This window comes from Ursus arctos, unplaced genomic scaffold, assembly GCF_023065955.2.
Source record: "Ursus arctos isolate Adak ecotype North America unplaced genomic scaffold, UrsArc2.0 scaffold_7, whole genome shotgun sequence".
NCBI classification, from domain to species: Eukaryota; Metazoa; Chordata; class Mammalia; order Carnivora; family Ursidae; genus Ursus; species Ursus arctos.
The window spans coordinates 38,323,265-38,347,241 of NW_026623089.1; the positions used below are offsets into that span (position 1 = coordinate 38,323,265).

Here is a 23,977-nt window from a genome sequence, read left to right on the forward strand (position 1 = left end):
CATGTCAGCAGGGGTGGTTCTGCTCATTACAGTTATTCAGGGACTCAAGCTGATAGAGACTTCTATTCATAGTTCACTGACCAAACTATTAACGTGGTCCCACCTACTCATAAGAAGGCCATGAAAAAGTCCTATCCCATGCCACAGAAGAGAAATCTGTACTAGGCAGTAGGAATGCCAAGGACTGGATGTCTAGGAAATCCACTGCCCATGGCAATCATGAACCAAATGACAATAATCCCTTACATTTCTTGGTACATTTTTTCTTTCCAAATTCCACTGGATTATTTTTCATATCCCCTGAGTAGTATGTACTCTCCTTTGCAGACCAATGCCCCAGGTAATGATAAGCTCCAAAAATGTTGCCTTCTCTGGAAAACTAAGAGAGCTAAATTACATCTCCTCCCAAGGACATAGTTCTTATATCCATGGGTACACACTGCACTATCCCCACAGAGTAACCATTTTCCCCTGATAAAGAACACAAATGCTCTGCTAAATGTTTTACTTTTATTAACTAAGAATCCTGAGAACAACTTTTTGTGACTGGTACTATTATTATTCCTATTTTAAATTAGCACAACTGAGGTAAATAGAGATTAAGTAATCTGCTCAGGTAGAAATATGAAATCAGGCAGTCTGGCTCCCACGCTCCTATCCTTTCAAGGCCCATTTAAAGTTCCCTGGCAGGTTCTGCTCCTTTCTTGCTACAGCCTCATTGTTCCTAACCAGCACATTCCTTCAACTCTTTGTCCACAGTCCCTTCCATCTAGGCTCTAGTTGTGAACTTCCTGAAAGTTAGGCAAAAGGAAAAGCAGTCTGGCACAGCAACTACTTCCCTGAAGGATTAACTGAGTAGTGTCACCTCTGCCTTCCTATCCTCCCTACTCCATATCCCTCTATCTTGTAAAGCCTTACCCACCATTTTAGCCCCAAATGTCTTCCTGGGTAGAAATAGAAAGATCAGGGGTGCCTGGGTGGCTCAGTCAGTTAGGAATCTGACTCTTGATTTCAGCTCGGATCATGATCTCAGGGTTGTGAGATCGAGCCCTGCATCCGGCTCTGTGCTGGGTGTGAAGCCTGCTTGGGCTTCTTTCTCTCCCTCTGCCCCTCCACCCCCATGCTTGCACGATCTCTCTCAAAAAAAAAAAAAAAAAGAAAAAGAAATAGATCACCCAGAAAAAAATCAAAATTCATTTTTCATTAAAGATGCCTTCTTGAAGCCTTCTGAAGAACAGAATGACCTTCAGTGCCCATGGGCTGCAGGAAGTTACAAGAAAGTATGGAGAACAGGAGGAAAGAAAAGGGTGAGGGATATGAGGATCAGGAAGGGGAAAAGGAATTAAGATCTACTGACAACTTGTGGTAGATGCTACGGACTGAACTGTGTCCCTACGTCCGATTTGTATCTTGAAGCCCAAACTCCAATGTGATGATATTTGGTGACATGATTTTTAGGAGACAATTAGGTTTAAATAAGGTCATTAGAATAAGGCCCTCATGGTGGGATTAGCGCCCTTATAAGAGATGCCAAAGAGCTCTCTCTGTCTGTCTGTCTGCCATATGAGGACACAGCAAGACAAAGGCATTCTATAAGTCAGGAAGAAAGCCCTTAGGAGAATCGGACCATGCTAAGACCCTGATCTCAGACTTCCAAGCTCCAGAACTGTGAGACAATAAATGCCTGTTGTTTAAGCCACCTAGTCTACAGTATGTTGTTATGACAGCAAGATTTGTATTTATATTTTGTATTACCTCATTTAATTTTCCAGTAACTATATTTGCTTTATAAACATCTCTACTAAGATTCAACTGTCCAATAACTACAAAGCCATGGCTTTTACACTGACAATGCCTACTCCTACAGAGGACAGGAAGTCTACATCTTGGCTTTGAAACCAACACTGTCAGTAATTACACATTTCCCTCGGATGAGTCCCTAATCTTCTGTAAGCTCAAATTTACTCAACATTAAGATACCTAAGCAAGGGGTGCCTGGGTGGTTCAGTCAGTTAAGCGTCTGCCTTTGGCCCAGGTCATGATCCCAGGGTCCTGGGATCGAGCCCCACGTCAGGCTCTCTGCTCAGTGGGGAGCTTGCTTCTCCCTCTCCCTCTGCCTGCCACTCCCCCTGCTTGTGCTGTCTCTCTCACTCTCTCTCTGTCAAATAAATAAATAAAATCTTAAAAAAACAAAAAACCAAGGATACCTAAGCAAGATACTTTCTAAACTGCTTCTGCTGCATGAAGATTATTCAAAATGCATGAAAGTGGGGAAATACAGAGATTATTTGGAACACAAGAGGGTTTTATCTTCCTGCTCCTAAAAAGATATTATGTCATCATATTAATAAAAAAGCAGAATAATGTCAAAATAACCTATTCCGCCTCCATGTCTCAGCAAATCACTTGAAGGAAAGATGTTTCATGTGCCCTTATTTGATGTACTAATATGGTAACTGGACTCAGCTGGCCACTAACTTAACAGAAGTTAGTTAGTAGAGAACAGCAAATATTTAGAAGCTTAGACACCAGCATCCTTGACTTTACAAAGATAAAAGATTCCAACCCTAATCATCCTTCGACAATTCTGAACCTAAACTGGACTACAGGGCAATGCTAGTTACTACTTTCAAATCACACCAAGATCCATTTAGTGTTGTATGGAACAATTTAATTTTCAAGTACATACTGGGTTCGAACAACTATAATGGCAAATACCACTTAAGATTTCAGAAACCTGCAAAGCACAAAGAAAAAGACTCTAATTCTAACACAAAGTAATTTATGATACCTTTCCCAAACACATAAACCAGAGACACTGCACAATATTCAGCACCCCTGCTATATTGAGGAAACTTCAAATATATGTAAATGTAAGCCAAAACTCTTGGGAAATCTCCATATTAAAAAAAGAAAAGTAGGGGCGCCTGGGTGGCACAGCGGTTAAGCTTCTGCCTTCGGCTCAGGGCGTGATCCCAGCATTCTGGGATCGAGCCCCACATCAGGCTCCTCCGCTGTGAGCCTGTTTCTTCCTCTCCCACTCCCCCTGCTTGTGTTCCCTCTTTAGCTGCCTGTCTCTATCTCTGTCAAATAAATAAATAAAATCTTTAAAAAAAAAAAAGAAAAGAAAAGTAGTGCTCGCTTTGGCAGCACATAGACTAAAATTGGAATGATACAGAGAAGATTAGCATGGCCCCGTGCACAGGGATGACACTCAGATTCGTGAAGCATTCCATATTTTAAATAAATACATAAATACACAAATAATAAAAATAAAAATAGAAAAGCATCTGCAAAGTAGTATAAATAGGTAAAGAAGGTCACTAAAGGGGAACTCAATTATGATTTCCCATTGAAAGTATCTGTAAGGTACTTATGGCAGATTCTCCCTGTCATCATAACTTGTTGAAAAATTATTTTAAAATATTATTTCACACGCCATTACCACGATGCCAGGGATTTCCTTCAAAATAATCTGGTAGAAGCGGAAGGGGATGGGAGGAATGTAGGAATGGAAACATGATAGTTCGTGAACTGATAACTGCTAAAGCTGAGTAAGGGGTATATGGGGGTGCGTTACCCTATTCTTCCTAATTCCATATAGGTTTGACATTTTATCCATAAGAAAAGTTAGAATTATTATACACTCTTGATGAACAAATTTAATCCTCATACCCTAAAAGCAAAGAAAAACTAGTACCTTCCAATCTTTGAATTTTTGCTTTCACAGAAATAACAGCTTCAAAGGGTGAAACTCTCAGCTCAAAACATGTTCCAGTCAATGTTTCAATGAAGAGCTCCATGGTATCATAGAAAGGAAGTTTGTAGTAAAATGGTCCCACATTATCTTCATTGAAGAATGGAGGATCTTTTCTGTTATCCATTACTTTGACTTTGCTAAATTCTCTGGAATATGTTGTAGGCAACTGTATTCCTGTTCTTGCCAAATCAGCTTTGAACATTGGTAATATATATCGTTGTTCATAATTTGAGTTTTGTACCTAAAAAACAAGAATAATTTTTTTTAACAAGCCTATCTGGAAGTCTTATTCTGCAATAAAGACTGTCTGAATAACTCTGGCCCACATCAATCTGCCAGACAGCCCCAGAATTCTTTTTAGTACTTAATTTGTCTAATCCTCAATCTTTCGAGTTTGTCTCTGAAACCACTCTCCCAGACTGTAAGATTAAGAACAGGTTATATTTACAATACTTTTCTGTATCTTACTAGAGCTCAGCACATTTATTTACTTATAGTACATACTCGACAAATGTATTTTTGTTGTTAATGACATTTAAACCAATGAACTCAACAGAGATATGTACTTGCAAGATTTTGAAAATGCTATGCATATTCTTTACTAAACCACGTAAATTATGATTTCTAATCCATACAAAATATAACTTTATAACCATTGTACATTTAACCACACTGATAAAACAACAGCAACCATGTTAATAGGTTCCTTAAAAAATACGACTCACTAAATGATCAATAAGCATTCCAGAAGTTATCTATCAGTACAGCACTGAGATGACATTAACATTGGTAACAGACATTGGACATAATCTCTACACACAAACATGCAATGATTAATGAACAGGAGAGGCAAACACAACAGACAGAAGTCCTAAAATAAATTACAGGTATATAATTAGGAGAATAGGAACAATCAAATTGATAAATTGCCGTTAATCAATGAAAACTTTGTAAAGGGAATGTCTTGAACTTAAACTAGGACAGGTGATACACATCTTCCTGGAGGGGTAGGTATCTTCATAGTAGCTTTACTGAAATATAATTTACATACCATAAAATTCACCTATTTAAAGTCTAAAACTGGCTGGTTTTCATTATGTTCACAAAACAGTACAACCATCACAATCATATATAGAATATTTTTATCACCCCAAATAGGAACCCCATACTCTTTAAACATCATTCCCAAATTCTCCCTTTCCCTCTCAGCCCTAGGCACCCCTTAATCTACTTTCTGTCATTTTGCCTATTCTGGTCATTTCGCATAATCATACAATACGTGATCTTTTGTGAATGGCCTCTTTCACTTAGCATAACATTTTCAAAGTTCCTCCATGATTCTAAGATGTATCAGTATTTCATTCTTTTTTATTGCTGAATAATAGTCCATTGTATGGATATACCACATGTTGTTGACGGGCATGTTGGGTTGTTTCCAATTTGAGGTTATTATGAATAATGCTATGAGAAAATTTGATTACAAGTTTTTGTGTGGACATATGTTTTCCTTTCTCTCCCATATATACCTAGGATTGGAATCAATGGGTTACGTGGTAACTCTGCATTCAGCAATTTGTGTTACTACCAACTGTTTTCAGAAGTGGTCTGAACCATCTTACATTCCCACCAATGAAAGAGGGTGCTGATTTCTCCACATCCTTGCCAATACTTTTTATTACCTTTTTGATTAAAGCCATCCTAGAGAGTATGAAGTAGTATTTTACCATGGCTGTAATTTTCTTTCTCTAAAGACTAATGATATTGGGCATCTTTTAGGTGCTTATTGGCTGGCTATTTGTAGATCTTCTTTACAGAAATGTCAATTCAGAAATATATTCATATCCTCTGCCTATTTTTACTTTTGTTGTCTTCTTATTACTGAGTTGTAAAAGGGATTTTTTAATGTTTTTTAGATACTAGCCTCTTAAAGATCTATGATTCTCAAATATTTTCTCCAGTTTTATGGGTTGCCTTTTAACTTTCTTGACAGTGTTCTTCAAAGTACAAAATATATTTTAATGATCTCCAATTTGGATGTTTTTCTTTTGTTACTTGTGCTTTTGGCAACACATTTCAAAAGCCTGACCTAATTTGAAATAATAAAGATTTACTTGCATATATTTTTCTAAGAATTGTATAGTTTTAGCCTTGTATGTAGGTCTATCCGTTTTGAAATTATGTTTGTGGATGGTGTGAAAGAAGGGTCTAGCTTTATACTTTTGCAAGTAAAAACACAATTGTCCAAGCAGCATTTGTTGGAAAAACTATTCTATTCCCATCAAATTGTCTCAGCATCCTGTCAAAAACCAACTGACCATAATTATGAGGATTTAATTCCAGTCCCCAATTCTATTCCCTTGATCTCCATGTGTATCCTTATACAGTACCACATTGTCTTTTTACCTTTGTAGTAAGTTTTGAAATCGTAAAGTGTGAGTCCTCTAATTTGTTCTTCTCTTTCATGATTCTTGGTTATTCTGGGTCCTTTGAATTCCCACATGAATTTTAGGATCAGATTGTCTATTTTGCAAAAACACCGCTGGGCTTTTGAATAAGGATTGTGTTGGGATGCAGATTAATTTGGAGAATATTACCATCTTGACAACATTGTCTTATAATCCATGAACATGCACTGCCCTTCAGTTTATTTAAAACTTCTTGAATTGCTTTCAACAATTGTTTTATAGTTTTTAGAGCACAAGTTTTGCTTTAAAAAAAGTATTCCTAAGAATTGTATTTTTTGATGCTACTATAAATGAAATTATTGTGTTCTATTCAATTTGTTCATTGCTAGTGTAGAGAAGTACAACTGACCCGAACGTATTGATCTTGTACACTGCAACCCTCAGAATTCATCTATTAGTTCTAGTAGTTTTTCAGTGGCTTCTTTAGGATTTTCTTCATCAAAGATCATGTCATCTGCAAATGGAGATTTTTACTTCTTCATTTCCAACCTTCAACATTCCAATAAGATGCTCTTTATTTTCTTTTCTTACCTAATTACCCTGCCTAAATCTCCAATACAAGGTTGAGTACTGGTGGTGAGAATAGACATTCTTGTCTTATTCCTGACTGTAGGGGGAAAGCATTCATTCTTTCACCAGAAGGTACTGATTTTGGCTGTGGGGTTTTCATACATAATCTGTATCACACTGAGGGCAATCCGTTCTACTCCTACTTTAAGTGTCTTTTTTTTTATCATGAAGGGTATTGGATTTTGCCAGATGCTTCTCTGTCCAGTGTCTATTGGGATGATCATGTGGTTTTTGTCTCATTCTATTAATATGGTGTTTAAAAGAACACTGATGGGGGCTGTCTGGGTGGCTCAGTCAGTTAAGCATCTGACTCTCTATTTCAGCTCAAGTCATAATCTCAGGGTCGTGAGACCAAGCCTTGTGTTGGGCTCCCCACTCAGCGGGGAGTCTGCTTGAGATTCTCTCTTTCCTCTCCCTCTGCCCCTCCCCATCCCCGCATGCTTTCTCTAAATAAATAAATCTTAAAAAAAAATTTAATTCTAATATGTTGAACCAACCTTGCAATCCTAAAATAAATCTCATTTGTATGTGGTGTATAATCCTTATATATGTTGCTAGATTTGGTTAGTATTTTTTGAGGATTTTTGTGTCTATATCCATAGGAGATACTGATCTAGTTTTCTTTACTTGTCTTTCTCTGGTTTTGGTATCAAGGTAATATGGGTCTCACAGAATACACTGGAAACAAAATTTACAGAGTTCCCATATACTCCCTGCCCCCACACATGTACAACCTCCCCCACCGTCAACATCCTACACCAGAGCGGTGTATTTGTTACAACTGAAGAAACTGCAATGATAACCTCATTATCACCCAACACCCAAAATTTACATTAGAGTTTAATCTTGGTGTTGTATATTTTACTGGTTTTCACAAACGTATAATGACATGTACCCACAATTATGCTATCACATGGAATAGTTTCCCTGCACTAAAAATCCTTTGTGGTTCATCTGTTCATCCCACCTTCCCTCCCAAAATCCCTGGCAATCACTGATATTTTTACCATCCCCATAGTTTTGCCTTTTCCAGAATCGCATGTAGTTGTAATCATACAGTATGCAGCCTTTTCAGATTGGCTTCTTTCATTTAGTAGTATGCATTTAAGTTTCCTCCATGTCTTTTCAAGGATAGCTCATTTCTTTATGATACTGAATAATATTCTATTGTCTAAATGTTCCACAATTTATCCATTCACCTACTGATGAACACAGCTCACTTGCTTCCAAGTTTGGGCAATTATGACTATAACTGCTATAAACATCTGCGTGCAGGTTTTTGTGTGGACATGTTTTTAACACCCTTGGGTAAATGCCAATGAGTGTGACTGCTGTATCTTACAATGTGTTTAGTTTTATAACAAACTGCCAAAGTGTCTCCTAAGTGGCTGTACCATTTTGCATTCACACCAGCAATGAATAAGAGTTCTTACTGCTCCACATCCTCGTCAACATTTGATGTTGTCAGTGTTCTGGATTTTGGCCATTCTAGGAGGTGTGTAGTGCTAACTCAGTGTTTTCGTTTGCATGTCCCTAATGACATATGGTGTGGAGCACAGTCATCTTTTTAAAAGGTAGAACTAATCATGTTATTTCTTAGCTCCAGGCCCTATGATGGCTTCCACAGAACAGAATGCCTATAGAATAAAATCACAGAATTAAATTCTCTGCCTATAGAATAAAATTCAGACTCCTGAGAAAGGCCCTGAGGTCATGCATCTCACCTTCCAGCCTCATTTTATTTACACACATACGTCATCCCGCCCTGCAACACCTCTGGTACATCTGCCTTCTAATCATTTGCACCCGCAGCTTCAGAATACATCAGCCTCTATCTCATTTCTCCTGCTTGACTCTACCCACTGCCATCCCCACACTTGGCTACCTGACAAGCACCTAATCATCTTTCAAGATTCAGCTCAAATAGCGACTATTCCACAAAGTCTTTTATGGTGACTCTCCTTCATCCCCTGACCTCCATCATATATTGCACCCATTACAATCAATTTCACTTTTTATGTGACTTTCTTATTCTCCCAAATAAACTGTAAGCACTTAAGAGGGAAACCACATCTGATTTTCTGCCCTATCACCTACCACAGTGTTTTGTGTACACTGGTACTCATTAAAGGTTTGTTCAATGAAGAGTAAATAAATATTCACTCTTTCAATTGATCCTTGGAACAAACCTGTGATAAATATATATGGTATTACCCTTGTCTTAGAGATGAAGAAATATTTGGTCATGCTCTAAAAGTTTGTTTGTAGGAATACTGCTTTCCCATGAGAATCATGTTATGATTCACTCCAAAGTAAGTCCACCAAAGTTTGTCCAACTCATAACATACATGCACATACACGATTTCTGCTATAGTGTGAATTTTTATAACACTAACTGGAAGTAGAATTAATTAAGGAACCTGAATTTCAATGTAAAGACTGCTAATGGTCCTACAGAGATGGCATTTCAGGAAGAAAAGCTGTTGCTGGCAGCACAGCTGCTTTGAGTGCTGCAACACGATTTATCAAAACAATGAGTTAATAAATATAACAATACGAAGTACTATGCTAATAATACTGCTGGTGATAGTGGTAAAAGGCCATTACTCCTAAATATAAGCCAAATAAATGGCTGTCCTCCTCAGGTTTGGTTTTTCATATCTTTAAAACATTGAAATGCCTGTAAGAAAAATGAATTTTTATGAAGTTAATCCCTAAGCTCTTTTTCCCCCTCACTGAAACAGCTGCTTTTATAATATGATTTTGGGTAACATGTGGATTCTTAAAAACATACCCATCATGCTCCATCAAATAAGATACCAAAGTACTAAAGAATTAGCGTCTGTTTCCCCAAAGCCAACAGCATTCCTACCTACATAGCAGCAGCTCTAGCAATGGAAGTCAGGGGTCAGGAATGCTGAAATAAAGGCATGGGTGACCAGTGCCTGCCCTTCCAAGGAAGTTAGAAGCAGAAGACATAAGGAGCGTTTCCTTCACCATAGTACTCTTCCACAACAATACCCTGAATATAATAAACAAGCGTGGGTGGGGAAAGGTAAACAGGCAGATTTGGAAGTCCTTCATCCATAATGAGAATGGATAAAGCAACTATGGGCTAAAAGAAAAACAGCAACAGAGTGCAGCACTAAATTGCACTGGAACACCCACCAAAAGTTTGGCACCTAATCGATGGAGTAATCTCCAAAATCCAAAAAGCAGCAAGGCTGGTAATCAAATTCAATACTGAAATGTATCCCTCTAAAAAATAGCTACACTTCTCAGTAGAAAACACAGTAAGAGAGGACAAATTGAGGCTGTGAAACCTGGTTAAGCCAGACTGGAGGACTAGATGATGGCAGAGGAACAAATGAAAGTTCCAGCAAGTCAAAGACCTAGTCAATATTAAAACGGGGGCCCACTGACAGCTTCTGAAAGTGGTGTGTGGTCATTCTCCACTAAGCATATTATGGAACCCTATGATGTTGGAAAACGAGGAGCAAGGAAGACTCAAAAACAGGATGGAAAATGTTGCAAGAATTATACAAGAGCAAGAAAAAAGAAAGAGGCAGCTGGAGAAAAAAAGTACTTCCAGAATTTTTACCAATAATTTAAAAAACATACTTAGCTATTAAGAGTAATGGCATCAAAAAACATTCCTAAATCAATACCCAAAAACATTACCTTCTTCTAAAAAGTTCTAAAAATACACAACCAAAGATGAGAGAGAAATTAAACAAAATTAAGGCAATAAACAGCACTAAATAAGTAATTTCACTAGGAATCGGCTTTATCCTGTTGTAAAGAATATTAGCCACATAGGGCAGTTATCTTTTAAACTTTTCCCCCAATATGAAGAGATCCAGAATGTTATGCGACCATTAAAAACACTGCCTTTTAATGAACTGTTTTTACTAATTATGTGAAAACATTCCTGTTTTAAACACCAGCTACAGAAGTCTATCCACCACTTCATGTGCATGTACCCTACACTTTAGCCTGGCCACAGTTTTCTAGCGGGTCTGGGAAATCCCTCAAAGCCAGCGTCTGTCTACTCGAGCCTTCAATACACACTCGAAGCCCCCTGGGTCACCTGCGCAGCCCGTGCTCCTCCGGGACAAGCTCCGGCTACCCACACGCACGGGCCTGATCTGGAGAACAGTGCTCAGGCTCCGCGTCAGAATCGGCGACTGGCAGATGAGCACCCGTCCGACGGGGCGGGGCGGGGCACTCGCGCAGCGCCAGCGGAGGGACGGGAAGTGGAGGCGGCGTCCTCGGGGAAGGCGTCGCGCCGCGCCGGTCTCAGGGCAGCGGCGGCGGAGGGGGCGGGGCCCGGCTGCCCCGCGCCGAGCGGCCGGCGCTCCTCTCCGGCCCGCGGAGGACGGCGGCGGCAGCGCGGCCCGGCTCAGCGGCCCGCAGCCCCCGGGCCCTCCCCGGCTGTCTCGTCCACCGGCTCGCCTGCCCGCAGGCCTACAGAGAGGCGCGGCCTCGCGAGCAACGCCGCGGCAGACACTGACGAGCAACACCCCGCGGCCGCCACGCTCCGCCCCTTTGTGACACGGCGTACCAATCGCTCGCCAGCGCTCACGTCGCCCTCCAATCAGCGAGGGGGCGGGCGGGGGCGGGGCCTGGCCGCCCGACGCCGGCGGTTGCTCGGGAGCCGGGGCCTCTTCTGCGTTCGGTGGTGGGTGTCGGTTAGGAGAGGCCCGGATGTTGGCCCTTTATTACTAACAGTAGGTACCTGCCTGGGACTGAATTGGGGGGCCTGCCGCGGACTGAATTGGGGGGGCCTGCCGCACGGCCTGCTGGGAGCGGCGGGATTGGCCTCTGTTCCGACGATGGTGTGAACAGCACCTCACCAGAGGCCACCGAAGGTTGCTCTTAGAGGTGCCCCAAGTGCTGGGGTGAGAAGGGTCCCCTCCAGACTCCGTTGCATTCCTGGTGCTTTCAGGGCCGTCTAACCTTTAACAGATCCCCCTTTCCCGTGCTTCACTGTTTCCTAACGTTAAGGCCTCAACGGTCTCATCTGAAATACCGGGCCATTGCTGTACGTGGGTGAAAACAAGGGCAAAAACAAATTACCTCTCTTGGTCTCCTCTATTTATTCCTCATGAGAGATGTAGGCCAGGCATGAGAGTGGGCACCCTGGGTTGTTAAATCTCAGAGTTGGTTAAACCTAGCCACACTTCTTTTGTCTACTCTAATTCCCAAGGTGCTAAACTCAAGTGTACACAATGACAACATAAACCCTCGAACCTGAAATGGGCCCCCACTCCTTTTTCTCTCCATTCCCCACACACGTTCTAAATCTAACATTTACAGATTTTCCAACCAAAAAGGCCTATTTCACTAGGTGAATTACCAAAATGACAACAGTAATCCCCCTCCCAATCCAGCTTCATGAGTCAGAGGAATGAATCTAAGATGAACCCCAACATCTAATCTCTCCTATCCTTTCTCATGTCCCCTCTGAGACCCCACCAACCAATTAATCTCCACAATCCAATATTGAACATACACTGGGGTTTATGGTAAGACACATCTTCAGGCTCTTGACCCTGGTTCCTTCTTAAACTCCAATACTGAATAGATTGGAGCACCTTAAGGACAGAGATATTATCTTTGTATACAAATTCTAAAAATAGTACCTGTGATGGAGCGAATCATACTGAATCAAAAATTTAGTTTTTCAACCTGCCTCCTCACTTCAGTCAGGAGAACTAAGATCACAGGCTTTGTGGAATCAGGCAGATGAGCTTGTATCCTAGGATTCCAACACGGAAGCTGTTATATTGGTCAAATCATTCTTTTTCATCATCATCATCTACCATTTTTCAACTGCTATGTAGTCAACAAGGGTCGTTGCATATTCTCTCCCATCACAATCCTACAAAGTTGGTACTCAACACTTGACAAAGTTGACAAAGGAGACAGAAGCTAAGAAAGGTAAAATAATTTGCCTACACTCAAACAGCTCTAGAACCAGATTTAAATCTAGGTCTCACTAAAAAAGCCAAACTTGTTCCACTATTGTCCAGATTTTAGCCTCGTCTATAAAATGTGGACATTACATATCTGGTAGACTTATAGAGACTGGATAAAAGAACATGGAAAGTGCCAACCATAGGACCAGTAAGTATAAATCCCTTCCCCCTTTCAAACCTCTCAAAATAGCAATTTGCATATTTTCTAACTCTAATTTCTCATGAATTTCCTGGAATCAATCCTAATGATGGATTAGTAGAATTATCATTCCCAAAGGAAAACAACATGTTTAACCAATGCCTAGTGAGCCAGACATAGGTGCAGGTAACTATATACACAAGTAACCTAAGGAACAGAAGGTATAAGCACCCTCTTTTGCCATGAAGTCACTCTCAGAGCAGAGCAGTACAAAAGGCTGATCTGTGAGAGCTGTACAAAATCTCTGACTCTGTACCAGCAATTCCAAGTTCAATCTTAAAAAGTGCCAAAGGAAGAATTTAGTGGTTTCAGGACCGGTGAAACCAACCGGGCCGCCATAGGTACAGTTTGAATACTTAGCACCAACATGGCACAGCACAAGAAAACACAAACTGGAGGAGGGGTCAGCTATCCATGTGGCTAGTAGCTACCACATTGGACAACACAGTTATAGAATATTCCCATCAGTGCAGAGTTCTATGGAACAGTGCGACTCTACAGAAGTACATTTCCATCCTCAGTACTTTTCCTTCCATTATCTGGGTTCATTCTGCCTCATTCATAAAATAATGCAAAGCTCCAAAGGAATGCAAATGGATGCCTTAGAGCAAGGATCAGAAAACTGTTTCTATAAAGGGTCAGACAGAAGGTATCTTAGGCTTTGTGGGCCATCCAGTCTCTGTCACAACTACCGAACTCTGGCACTGTAGGTAGGGTGAAAACAGCCATAGACAATATGTAAATGAATGGGTATGGTTGTGTTCCAATAAAACTTTATTTATAAAAACAGACAACGGAGGGCCACAGTTTGCCAAACCTTGCCTTAATGAACCTTTGGCCACAGTTTGCCAAACCTTGCCTTAATGAACCTTAATGAACCTCTGAAAGGCATTTTCAGAATTCAGTGGAATAAGAGGAAACCTCCTCTCCTACTGCAGAGAGTCATGAAGTATATAATCTCTCGTCCCCTTCATCTATCACCTGCCTAGGCTCTAAGCTAGGGCTCCAATCCATGAAAGGAATATTCCTGGTCATCTATCTGACATTGCTTCCTCTGGAATTCCCTGCCCATTCATGAAAGACACATAGAGGTTTCTTCTCCAACATGCCCAAAGTCATACTGTGGCCCCAGCAAGGCTTATTAAATAAAAATATAGTTTAAAAAAAAAAAAACAACACTGTGAAATATTTATTTGTGTTTTGCAGTATTAAGCATGATTAAAACCAGGGACAGAAAAATATTAAGTATGTTGGGTAAGAAAAAGGTGAGCTAGCTGTTTCAGCATTTGCTTTTTCTAATTCCATTAAGACAATGAGTACATAAGACAGCATCATTAACTCCAGGATGTAGCTGAAGGGTGAGATGTGATACCCTGTATGCTCTAGTGGCCTCCAAAGGCGTTCAAGGGATCATCAAATATGTTGGACGCCTTCTGTTCAGATCTCGGTTCAGGCGCTGCCTGTGAAGATCGACTTTTTGGTTTGGTTGTCTTAGCCTGGATACCAGAGGAGAAGATATCATCTTTAAAAAGAAAAAAAAAAAAAAACACACAAAGAAAAAGATTTGCTGATTAGGCAAGAAGATAGATGCTTTTAAGACACATCCACATAAATCACCAAACACTCAAGTCTTGTAACAGTAAGGGATACCAAAAACACGATGGTCCTGGCTTTGCTACTAATTAAGTTTTATGATTATAAACAAGTCACAGGTTCTGTCTGACCACAATTTTCCCAGCTACAAAAGTACGTGTGTACACATGGAGGAGAGGAAAAAGGGAGGGACAACCGAACTCCAATCCTGCCCCTGACTTTACTATCTGTGACATTATACCTACTTCTACATTCTCTTCCCACTGGATTTTAAAAGGAAAGGGCAATACGAATAAGCAAAGGGAAATCCAACACAGGAGTACTGCTCTTTCAGAATAAATGCACCTATCTGAGGCACATTAATACCAAAAATGTAAGTCTTTATGACTACATTCACGTTTAGTTGTTTCACTGCCTCTAGCATTTCATGACTCATCTTACCCACCTGTAATGTTACTGCTAGAGTTCTACCTACATTTTAGCATGTGTACATAAAGATATGCATACACAAATGTTAAAGACCATGGCATTATTTTTAATAAAGAAAATGTGGCAACAATCTAGTTCACCTTCAATATGCTAATGGCTGAATGCAAAGGAATACTATACAACCACCAAAAACACAGAAATAGATAGATCTCTATGTACTGACATGGGAAGACATTAAGTGACTAAAAAGGAACAGAACAGATAAAATAAATTCATATTTTGGAAAAAATACGTATACATTTCTATGTATACAGAGCTCTATTAACATCACCACGGTTGACAGGATACACACCGAACTCTCAATAATGGTTACCTCTAGGGATTGTGTTTCACATTTTACACTTCTCAGAGAGTATTTATCTATTATAACAGGTATGTGTTACTTCTGTTGTAATCAAAAAAGCAAAACAAAACGAAGTCTTTTCTGCATCCCCTGTGGGGGGAAGCAGGTGGAGACAAAGCACACGGCTCACTCCAGGAATAGGCCCCATGTGGCACTGCAGCTGCACTTAACCCCAAGGTCTAGATCTGGGGGAGAAAGGCAAAGGAGGAGAAAGTATATATTCAGCCTCAGCTCAAGTCCTGTCCACTAACACAGGACATCTCAGAAGTGCCACATTTAAGATTAGGCATTAGGCTTGCCCATTAATAAAGCAGATGTTGGGGCGCCTGGGTGGCACAGCGCTTAAGCGTCTGCCTTCGGCTCAGGGCGTGATCCCTGCGTTATGGGATCGAGCCCCACATCAGGCTCCTCTGCTGTGAGCCTGCTTCTTCCTCTCCCACTCCCCTGCTTGTGTTCCCTCTCTCGCTGGCTGTCTCTATCTCTGTCAAATAAATAAATAAAATCTTTTAAAAATAAATAAATAAATAAATAAATAAATAAAGCAGATGTTATACCAACAGGGAGAAATGAGCATGTTTATAAACACAGACGATCTCTGGTGAGACATTAAATCTGAGTTACAAGCTGCTTTCATATATAATCCTGCTCTCCTCCTGCACTCCCTCCTCCGTTCTCTGAACTGCTGACACCCACTCTTCAGTTACAACTGACTCGAACGACCGCACCACACCCGAGGCAGCCACCGCAGCCCACTTCAGCCTGTGGGCCAGTTTCTGACCTTCCCTCCATAAAATCAGAATGTTCGGAGTTATCACAGATGATTGGCAGGGGGCATACTAATACTAAAGGTCAAATTCTGGGCTCTTTCAAATTCCTTGATGAAGACCAGAGCAAAAAGTTGTCTCACCGAAATAAATAGTCCATTTACTTACCCATCCTCAGCCTGACTCAGGATTATATAGCAAGCCAAAGGAAACCCACTAGGGAGTATTTTCCAAGAAAGGGCCCACACAAAGGTAGCAAGAGAAATAACAGTCACTGAATGGTGATCATTCTCTGTATCATATGTAGACAATCAAACTTACCCATATCATCATCAAATATAGACTTAGCTTCCACTTTCTTTTTGGACTTTTCTTTTGGTTTTACAGTTAGGTCAGCAAAGATATCAATGTTATCATCAAACAAGTTGGATTCAAATGTTCTTTCCTTGTCTCTTGTTTTTTGTGAGGGTCTGATTGCTTCTGTAGCAAATATATCATCCTTGTTGAGCCAAAAAACAATTAAAACAATTTGAAATCAAATCATAGAAATGCAAACTGCCACCATATTCTGGGACAGCCACGTGACCTGCTCTCTCTGCCTGGAATGGCCTACTCCACCCAGATCTCTGCCTGGCCCAGTCCTTGCCTTTCTTCTAGTCCCAGCTCAAGTGCCAGCTCCGCAGAGAGGCTTTCTCTACCAGTTCTACCTGAAGGAGTGGCTCCTACCCCTATCCATCACTCTATTCCACTGCACTGACGTATTTTCTTTAAGGTACTCAATATTATCTGAAAACAGTTTATTTGCCTGTTGCCCTGCCTGTATCCAATGCCTCTAACATACTGGTCTAGCTCACTTCGTGCCTCCAGTACCCAGATGCTCAATAAATAGTGCCGAGAGAGTGGCACTAAAGGCCTTCCTGCCTGCACTAAGTTGTCCGCTCCAACCAGGGCCTGTTTCCCAAGAACCAGAAGCTAAACACTTAAGGTGTACTGAGGCTACTTTATGAATGTCACAGAGAGACATGCCAAGGAAGCGGACTACAGCAACATGCTGATAAAAACTCTAAAAAAATCAAGATTTGTATCAGTGGCTATGGCCAGCCAAGAACCACCTCCACGTGAAACAAAACAAAAAACAACTTCTGAGTAAATTTCAGAATTACTAACAAAAGGACCTAATTATAAGTACTAAGCAAGCAGACAGCAAGCAGCAATGAAACAAGATTATTGTAATGTACAGCTCAAATGAGCCAATCCAGTATTTGTCTTAACATAGAACCAGGCCCAAAAGGTATGGTTATGTCCTATTACCTCAAAAATATCTTGTGCTTTTGAGATGACATCCTGATGACTGTTGGATTTTGACTCCTTCTTCTTGCCTTTCTGATCTGTAAAGAGATCATCCTCATCTTCCAAGAGGGGAAAAGGATTCGTTTTCTTTGCTGGTTTTGGTTTAACAGACTGGAACAGATCATCATCACTGCCTGCCTCCCCTAGAGCGGGAAACATGGGGCTCTTTTCTTTACCCCCTGGTGGGTTGGCCAGGCTCTCTGCTGCCTTTGCCTTGGCTTTTCTTCTCCCCGTGGACTGAGATCCAGTGCCCTTGGAGAAGATATCTCCAGGATCAAAAAGATCATCCTCAAGAGACTGACCCAGAGATTTCGCAAAGGGGCTTCTGTCCACTTCAGACACAGGACCACCTGCCCAAGCTGGAGTGGCAGCTGCCATGGCCTCCTCAGAGCTGTCTTGTCCACCAGCTGCCCTGGGCTGTGGCTGAGGATCACCTGGTGAAATGTCTCCATCTGTCAAGTGTGCAGTGGATCTTCTGAGGACACTCACATCCTCAGCCTCACTGGACTCCTGGGCAGCCAACCTCCGAGCCGCACGGGTCTGTGGTCTACGCTTCCCTCTCACTTTGACCCGGCTCTGCAATGGCAAAAAAACACATGTTGATCTAACGATTAAAAAAAAAAAAGTGTTCAAAGCTAACATAGCAAATAATCAGTGACTCAAAATATTAAAAGGTTGTCTGGTCTACCTCAAACAAGATATTATCTAAGACACAGAAGAGATTATTTCCTAAAGATTTCCAAAGACATTTAATAGCTACTCCAAGACTGCATTACTCTTAATCTTTTAATGTGCCCCTTTTTGAGTCTTTGGAGGACAATATCTGTTCAATTTCATACGAAAGGCTTCATCTGCTGCTGGAACCCTGCAAAGTAGGCATGTTGGTACTTACTCTGCCCTCGGTTTACATGTGGGTATCTTTCAAAACAAGTAAGAATCAGTGGGAAATCTAGTGTTAACCTTTACCAGGGGCTAGCTTAACACCAGAATCCAAGACCAGGAGGATAAAAGACAATAAAAAAAGAGAGGTAATCTAAAATGTTCTTTTCTTCAAGTACAACAAACAATAAATTCAAATACTAAATATTTCACATAAATAATGTGGCTAAGAAATCAGAACTTTTAATATAACCACAAAGTATGAGCTACTTATTAGCAATAATTCAGTATTTGTGATTATTTTCCAAAATATACAATCAAGCAGTTTTAAGAAGGTACAAGCTACTTTGGCCAAAGTACTTGGCTGTGTGTGCCTATTTCAAGAAAATTTCACAAATAATTTTAAGAAGTAGCCAACGTAGACTTACGCTCCCCCTCACCAAAGGCTAACAAAAAAACAGAACAAAAGGAAGGATACTTTTTCACAAGGAAGCAGGTTTGGAAATACTTAAAATGAATGTATTTGCCAGGGTTATCCGAGGTACTACTGCTTACTCAGAGATCAGACAAGATTTTCTAGAGAAGGAAGACTGGATAGAAAAGAGAAACAACTAAAACGAAAGCAAAGCTCAAAGAGTTCAGTCCACCCAGCCTACATGCACAGTCCCGTGGACCAGTGTGACAGAACCGTACCAGCCGGGAAACAACTGCCATGGGATCTCAGAGGAGGGAGCCCAGGATGAGAGGGCAGGAGGGGAAATAGCACAGGAGCAGTGAAGTCTGAGCAGACTGTCAATGCGCAAGAGCATTCCTGACAGAGGAAGCAGCACAAGCTGCTGGCAGCAGCAGGTCAGGGTGTGTGTGCTCATGGAACGGTGCCTGGTATGACTGGAGTTTAGGCTGACAGTGTGGCTGGTGGGCAAGTTGGAAGCTCTGATTAGCATGGTTTGTAAAAGGCTTTAACACCATGCCAAGGAGCTTGAATGCCCTCCTTCGGGCAGCAGGGAGGCCAGCAGAGGAGGGACGTGATCTGCTCTGTGTTTAAAAGACCTCTGGGGGGCAAGTCAGGAGAGCCTGGAGGAAGTGAAACTTCACGTGGCTTCTGAGCAGAACGTAAACGTAACAGAGGCAGTGGAAGGCAGAATTAGGAAGGTGTAAGGTGGATGGAGAGGCTGAAGAAAGGAAGAGGTGCCTCCTTCACATGGGGAATGGGAGGCAGCCTATGGTGTGCAACTGATAGATAGGAAGAAATATACAAGTTATTCCTGCTAAAAAAAAAAAAAAAAGCAAGCAAGTAAAGGTGGTTTCATCACCTTGTTTGCACTGTGTAACGTGTCTGCCTGAGCTGGAAGATCGAAACTCACGCCGGCCTCCCCACTACTGAGAAGAGTGGGCATACTTTCCAGACTGTGGATCCTCTCAGGTTCAGATGAAGGAAAACCCAATTCTGGCAAAACGGGCTTCATTCCAGAGATCTGGGGAGCCGCTGCAGGCAGCAAGGCTGCTGGATTAATTGCTAAATTTGCCTAAAAAAGAAAAAGAAACTTACTCTGTATGTTTTCTTAAAACACAGCAGTCTATTATTACTACTGTGACACGTGACAACAGACATGGTATACATAATGTATAATACGACAAGAGAAAGAAAAATGCAGGGAGGTCTCCTGATCTAGTCTTAGACTAAAAACAGAATAAGATTATATACCTGTGCCCACCACTGGGACCAAAGAAAAGATGTTACAGACGCAGCACACAAGAAGCAACAACTAGGGGGTGGGGAAGAGATAAGAAAATGCCTGGCAGCAGCTGACAAAAGTAAATATCCAAAAAAGTTTATAGATGCCACAAGGCAGGCAGTGAAGATTCCAGACATGTTATAATTACTTGTATTTTCCAGATCCGAGGGGATGGCTCTTTGGTTTTAAATGGAGCGGGACCTGGTGAGTCCTGTGTGAAATTACATTCAGTTAAAAATCCATTGGGGAAATAGAAGGAAAAGTGTCTCTTGGATTACACTTATGCCCATTAAATTTGATGGAGCAAAGCTGTCACTTTCTGTAATTCTATAATGGGAAAGGCATTCAAATCTCTCCTGAGGCCTTAAAACCTTTCATTAACATTATTTCACTTATGCCTCCTCACCCGTTGTATAGGAGGAATGCTGTCAGACCATATATGGAGTAAAGGCAGACACAGATCATGGGTTAGATTCCTAACAGTCACAGTGTACCAGAGCACCGAAACCTAACCAGCTGGCAAAATTACCATGTTGGTTACCCCGCACACCAAATACCACAGAGCACACCGAAACTCACACACAACCTAATGCACTGAGGTTCTAGAAGCAAGGGAAGCTGAAACTTGGGGCAAGTCATTGGAGATGTGCTCTCCCTAGTGCCTGGTTTTCACAACTCAATCCAGAAACAGCTGTAAGCCGGAACCGGATCTCACTCTCCAGTTCTGGCCTGTTCCCAGAACGAGCTCCAGAGAGAAGACTGCCAAGGACAGAGACCTATCAGCAGTGACCTCAGGAGAGGTAACCAAGAAAATGGGGGAACCAAGGAATTGGATATAATTTATATTTAATTCTAATGTAATTCTATGCCAACACAGCCCAAAGGGAGAAATGGGGGTTCTAATGGAAAAAAAGATTGTTCACCCTGTATTAACTCTATCTTGGAACTGATTCTGAAAGTTGTCCAAAAACAGTAATCATAAAAATAGCTTCATGGGACTGAGCTGTAGAGTGAGAAGAGAGGAGGGAGCAGGGAGGCGTGTTCAAAAAAAAAAAAAAAACCACACAACAAAGCACAGGAGGGGCGCTGGCTGGCTTGGTCAGTAGCAGAGCATGCAACTCTTGATCTCCAGGTTGTGAATTCAAGTCACCTGCTGGGTGTAGAGCTTTACTTTAAAAAATGTTCAAATTGCAAAATTTTTAAATTTTTAAAAATTTAAAACACACACACACACACACACACATACACACAGTCTAGAAAGAGAGGTCATCCTACTTGCTGTTTCCTCCCTACTCAAGAGAACTCTGAATACCCTTGGGTCTATGTGATGGTAGTCCCTCTCTCCAGAGATGCAAACAAGAGCTGGAAGTCCTTAAGCAGTTCTAACCTGAGGTGTTTCCGGTTTCAATGTGCTTTTTTCTTTGATACCCTGAGTGGATTCCAGATGTTTCTGGTTCTTGAAAGAGGATACCGAGTAGTCTTTTTTCACTATCCTCTTCTTTTCTGATATCTTCAAAAGAAAAAGAATACCAAACATCTGTCATGTATCTTAGAACTTTTAAAGAAAAGTCACAACTCATAAAAATAATCTGGCTTGTGAGTTTTGAGTCATTTCTCAAATGAGGGCTGAAGACAAAGGCAGCATTTCAGAAATGGCATTCTGAAGACTGTGACCTTCTCAGGAGAATTCACTATGCTAAACAGAAAATACAGAGTACCTAGGGGCGCCTGGGTGGCTCAGTCAGTTAAGTGTTTGCCTTTGGCTCAGGTCATGATCCCAGGGTCCTGGGATCAAGCCCCGTGTTGGACTCCCTACTCAGTGGGGAGTCTGCTTCTCTCTCTTCCTTCACCCCTTCTCCCCCCTCTTGTGCTCTCCCTGTCAAATAAATAAGTAAAATGTTTTTTAAAGAATTTTAAAAAGAAAATAGTATCGAACAAAATCTACTGGGGTGGGGAAAAATGACCCAAACAGGCTAGCACTCGGATTTAAAGCTTTGCACCTGAAAGGCACAAATATTTAGTCACCGTGTTGCCTGTACTGGTCTCTCAATAAACAACTTAAAAATCAAACAAATCTGGGGGTGCCTAGGTGACTCAGTCGGTTAAGCATCCAACTCTTGATTGTGGCTCAGGTCAAGATCTCAGAGCTGTGAGGTCAAGCCCCATGTCAGGCTCAGCATAGAGCTGCTTAAGATTCTCTCTCTCTCCCTCTCTGCCTCTGCCCCTCCTCCCTGCACTCTCGCTCTCTTGCTCTCTCTCAAAAAAAAAAAAAAAAAAAAAAAAAAATCAAACAGGGGAGCCTAGGTGGCTCAGTTGGTTAAGCACCTGTCAACCTTTGGCTCAGGTCATGATCCCAGGGTCCTGGGATCACGTCCCGCATCAAGCTCCCTGTTCAATAAGGAGCCTGCTTCTCCCTCTGCTGCTCCCCCTGCTTGTGCTCTCTATCAAATAAATAAATAAACAAACAAAAAATCAAAGAAATCTGTATAATAAGAGCTGGGGTTCGTTAATGCTTTAACGTTAGGAAACCTAAGATGGGGACACTACAAACTCGGTCATCAGCACTCTATCTGCCATTCCTCTGCTAGTAAGCCCCACAATTCTCTGTGTGTTTTCCTTACTCTTTTTTTTTTTTTTTAAGATTTTATTTATTTGAGAGATGGGGGGAGTGAGAGAGAGAATGTGCACAAGCGGGGAGGGCAAGGGGCAGAGGAAGAGGGAGAAGCAGACTCCCTGCTAAGCAGGGAGCCCGATGTAGGGCTCAATCCTAGAGTCCTGGGATCATGACCTGAGCCGAAGGCAGACACTAACCAACTGAGCCACCCAGGCACCCCTGTATTCTCCTTACTCTTGTAACGATATGTTACTTTCCTTCCCAGAAGCCTTCCCCCACACCCCAGTATTGAGAACAAAAGGCTTGTACCAGAGGCTGTGACTTGGCAGGGCTGAAAAGATCATCATCTTCATCATCCCCAAAAAGGGTCCCAACACTTGGCTCTGATAACTGGGAGAGACAAAACTCAAATTCAGTATTCAAAACAAAAGCCATTTATGAAGGGAACTAGGTGAGCTGCTGACACAGTATCTAATACAATAACAAAACCATAATGTGAAGAACCTTTTGAAACTGACCCTGGTTTTCTTGGTGCCAGAGAAAAGGTCAACATCTGGGTCATTGTCCTTCTGGAGCTTATGACTAAAAAGGAGCTCTTCGTCCTGAAAGACACCGGTGCTCTTTGGGCGGGCATCAGGATCGGGACTCTGGAAAAAAGAGGGAAGTTCTAAGGATTTACGCCAAGGAAATCAGAGTACAAATGTGGAACTACAAAGATATCCCCTGCAGCTGTTTACAAATGGCTAAGGGCTGGACACAGCCCAAGTGCCAATCAAAAAGGGAATGACACATTCACATAATGGAATACTACGGAGCTACCAAAAAGAGTGAAAAATACATTGGCAAATACAGATCACATATATATAATCTGGAAAGATCATCTTCCAGCCTGTGTGTAATAAATATCTAAACTTTTTATTTAAAAAACAATCCATTAATTCCCAAAATGAGAAGCATTTTAAGGGTAAAAACACACAAAATCAAATAATTACCCTCCATCTCATTCACAAAGGGAAGATGAGAACGCAGCTGACTTAATACCAGAACAACAGAGTGGTCAAGCATGTTTCCCTCATCTATCAGCATCTTACTCCAAGACCTGGCACAGGTATGACCAGCCAACCTTCCCCTATGCCCATCTACCTTCCATCCCACTACATTCAGATTCCAAACAAGTTCTTTTTGTTTGGTAGGGTATCTGACATTTGAAAGTTACTATTCACATTACTTGTTT

General features: G+C 41.4%; 2 protein-coding genes and 1 non-coding gene across 10 annotated transcripts in view; 1 reads left to right on the top strand and 2 right to left on the bottom strand.

The window, feature by feature from the left end:
* Positions 1–11,303, bottom strand: part of ZFAND4 (zinc finger AN1-type containing 4) — a 78,543-nt gene extending 67,240 nt beyond the window's left edge. Inside the window, exons 1-2 of one of the 5 annotated variants that reach the window (XM_048218998.2) lie at positions 10,886–11,302; positions 3,701–4,001 (exon numbers count right to left, since the gene is read on the bottom strand). In XM_048218998.2, coding sequence (XP_048074955.1) covers positions 3,701–3,962 — 262 coding nt within the window. In that variant the 5' untranslated portion in view covers positions 3,963–4,001; positions 10,886–11,302. Of the gene's footprint in view, positions 1–3,700; positions 4,002–10,866 lie in introns of those variants that run through there. The other 4 variants (XM_057308467.1, XM_057308468.1, XM_057308469.1 and 1 more) reach the window with 4 other exon arrangements.
* On the top strand, positions 3,135–3,242 carry LOC113243189 (U6 spliceosomal RNA). The gene has a single exon (XR_003312094.1). It is a non-coding gene; the product is annotated as a U6 spliceosomal RNA (small nuclear RNA).
* A 2,829-nt stretch (positions 11,304–14,132) lies between the features above and the next one.
* Positions 14,133–23,977, bottom strand: part of WASHC2A (WASH complex subunit 2A) — a 52,073-nt gene continuing 42,228 nt past the window's right edge. For 2 of the 4 annotated variants that reach the window (XM_026481552.4, XM_026481553.4), the window contains exons 24-31: positions 23,262–23,390; positions 23,053–23,133; positions 21,517–21,639; positions 20,278–20,340; positions 19,707–19,919; positions 17,476–18,090; positions 16,486–16,663; positions 14,133–14,497 (exon numbers count right to left, since the gene is read on the bottom strand). In XM_026481552.4, coding sequence (XP_026337337.2) covers positions 14,358–14,497; positions 16,486–16,663; positions 17,476–18,090; positions 19,707–19,919; positions 20,278–20,340; positions 21,517–21,639; positions 23,053–23,133; positions 23,262–23,390 — 1,542 coding nt within the window. In that variant the 3' untranslated portion in view covers positions 14,133–14,357. The remainder of the gene's footprint in view (positions 14,498–16,485; positions 16,664–17,475; positions 18,091–19,706; positions 19,920–20,277; positions 20,341–21,516; positions 21,640–23,052; positions 23,134–23,261; positions 23,391–23,977) is intronic. The other 2 variants (XM_026481554.4, XM_048218999.2) reach the window with 1 other exon arrangement.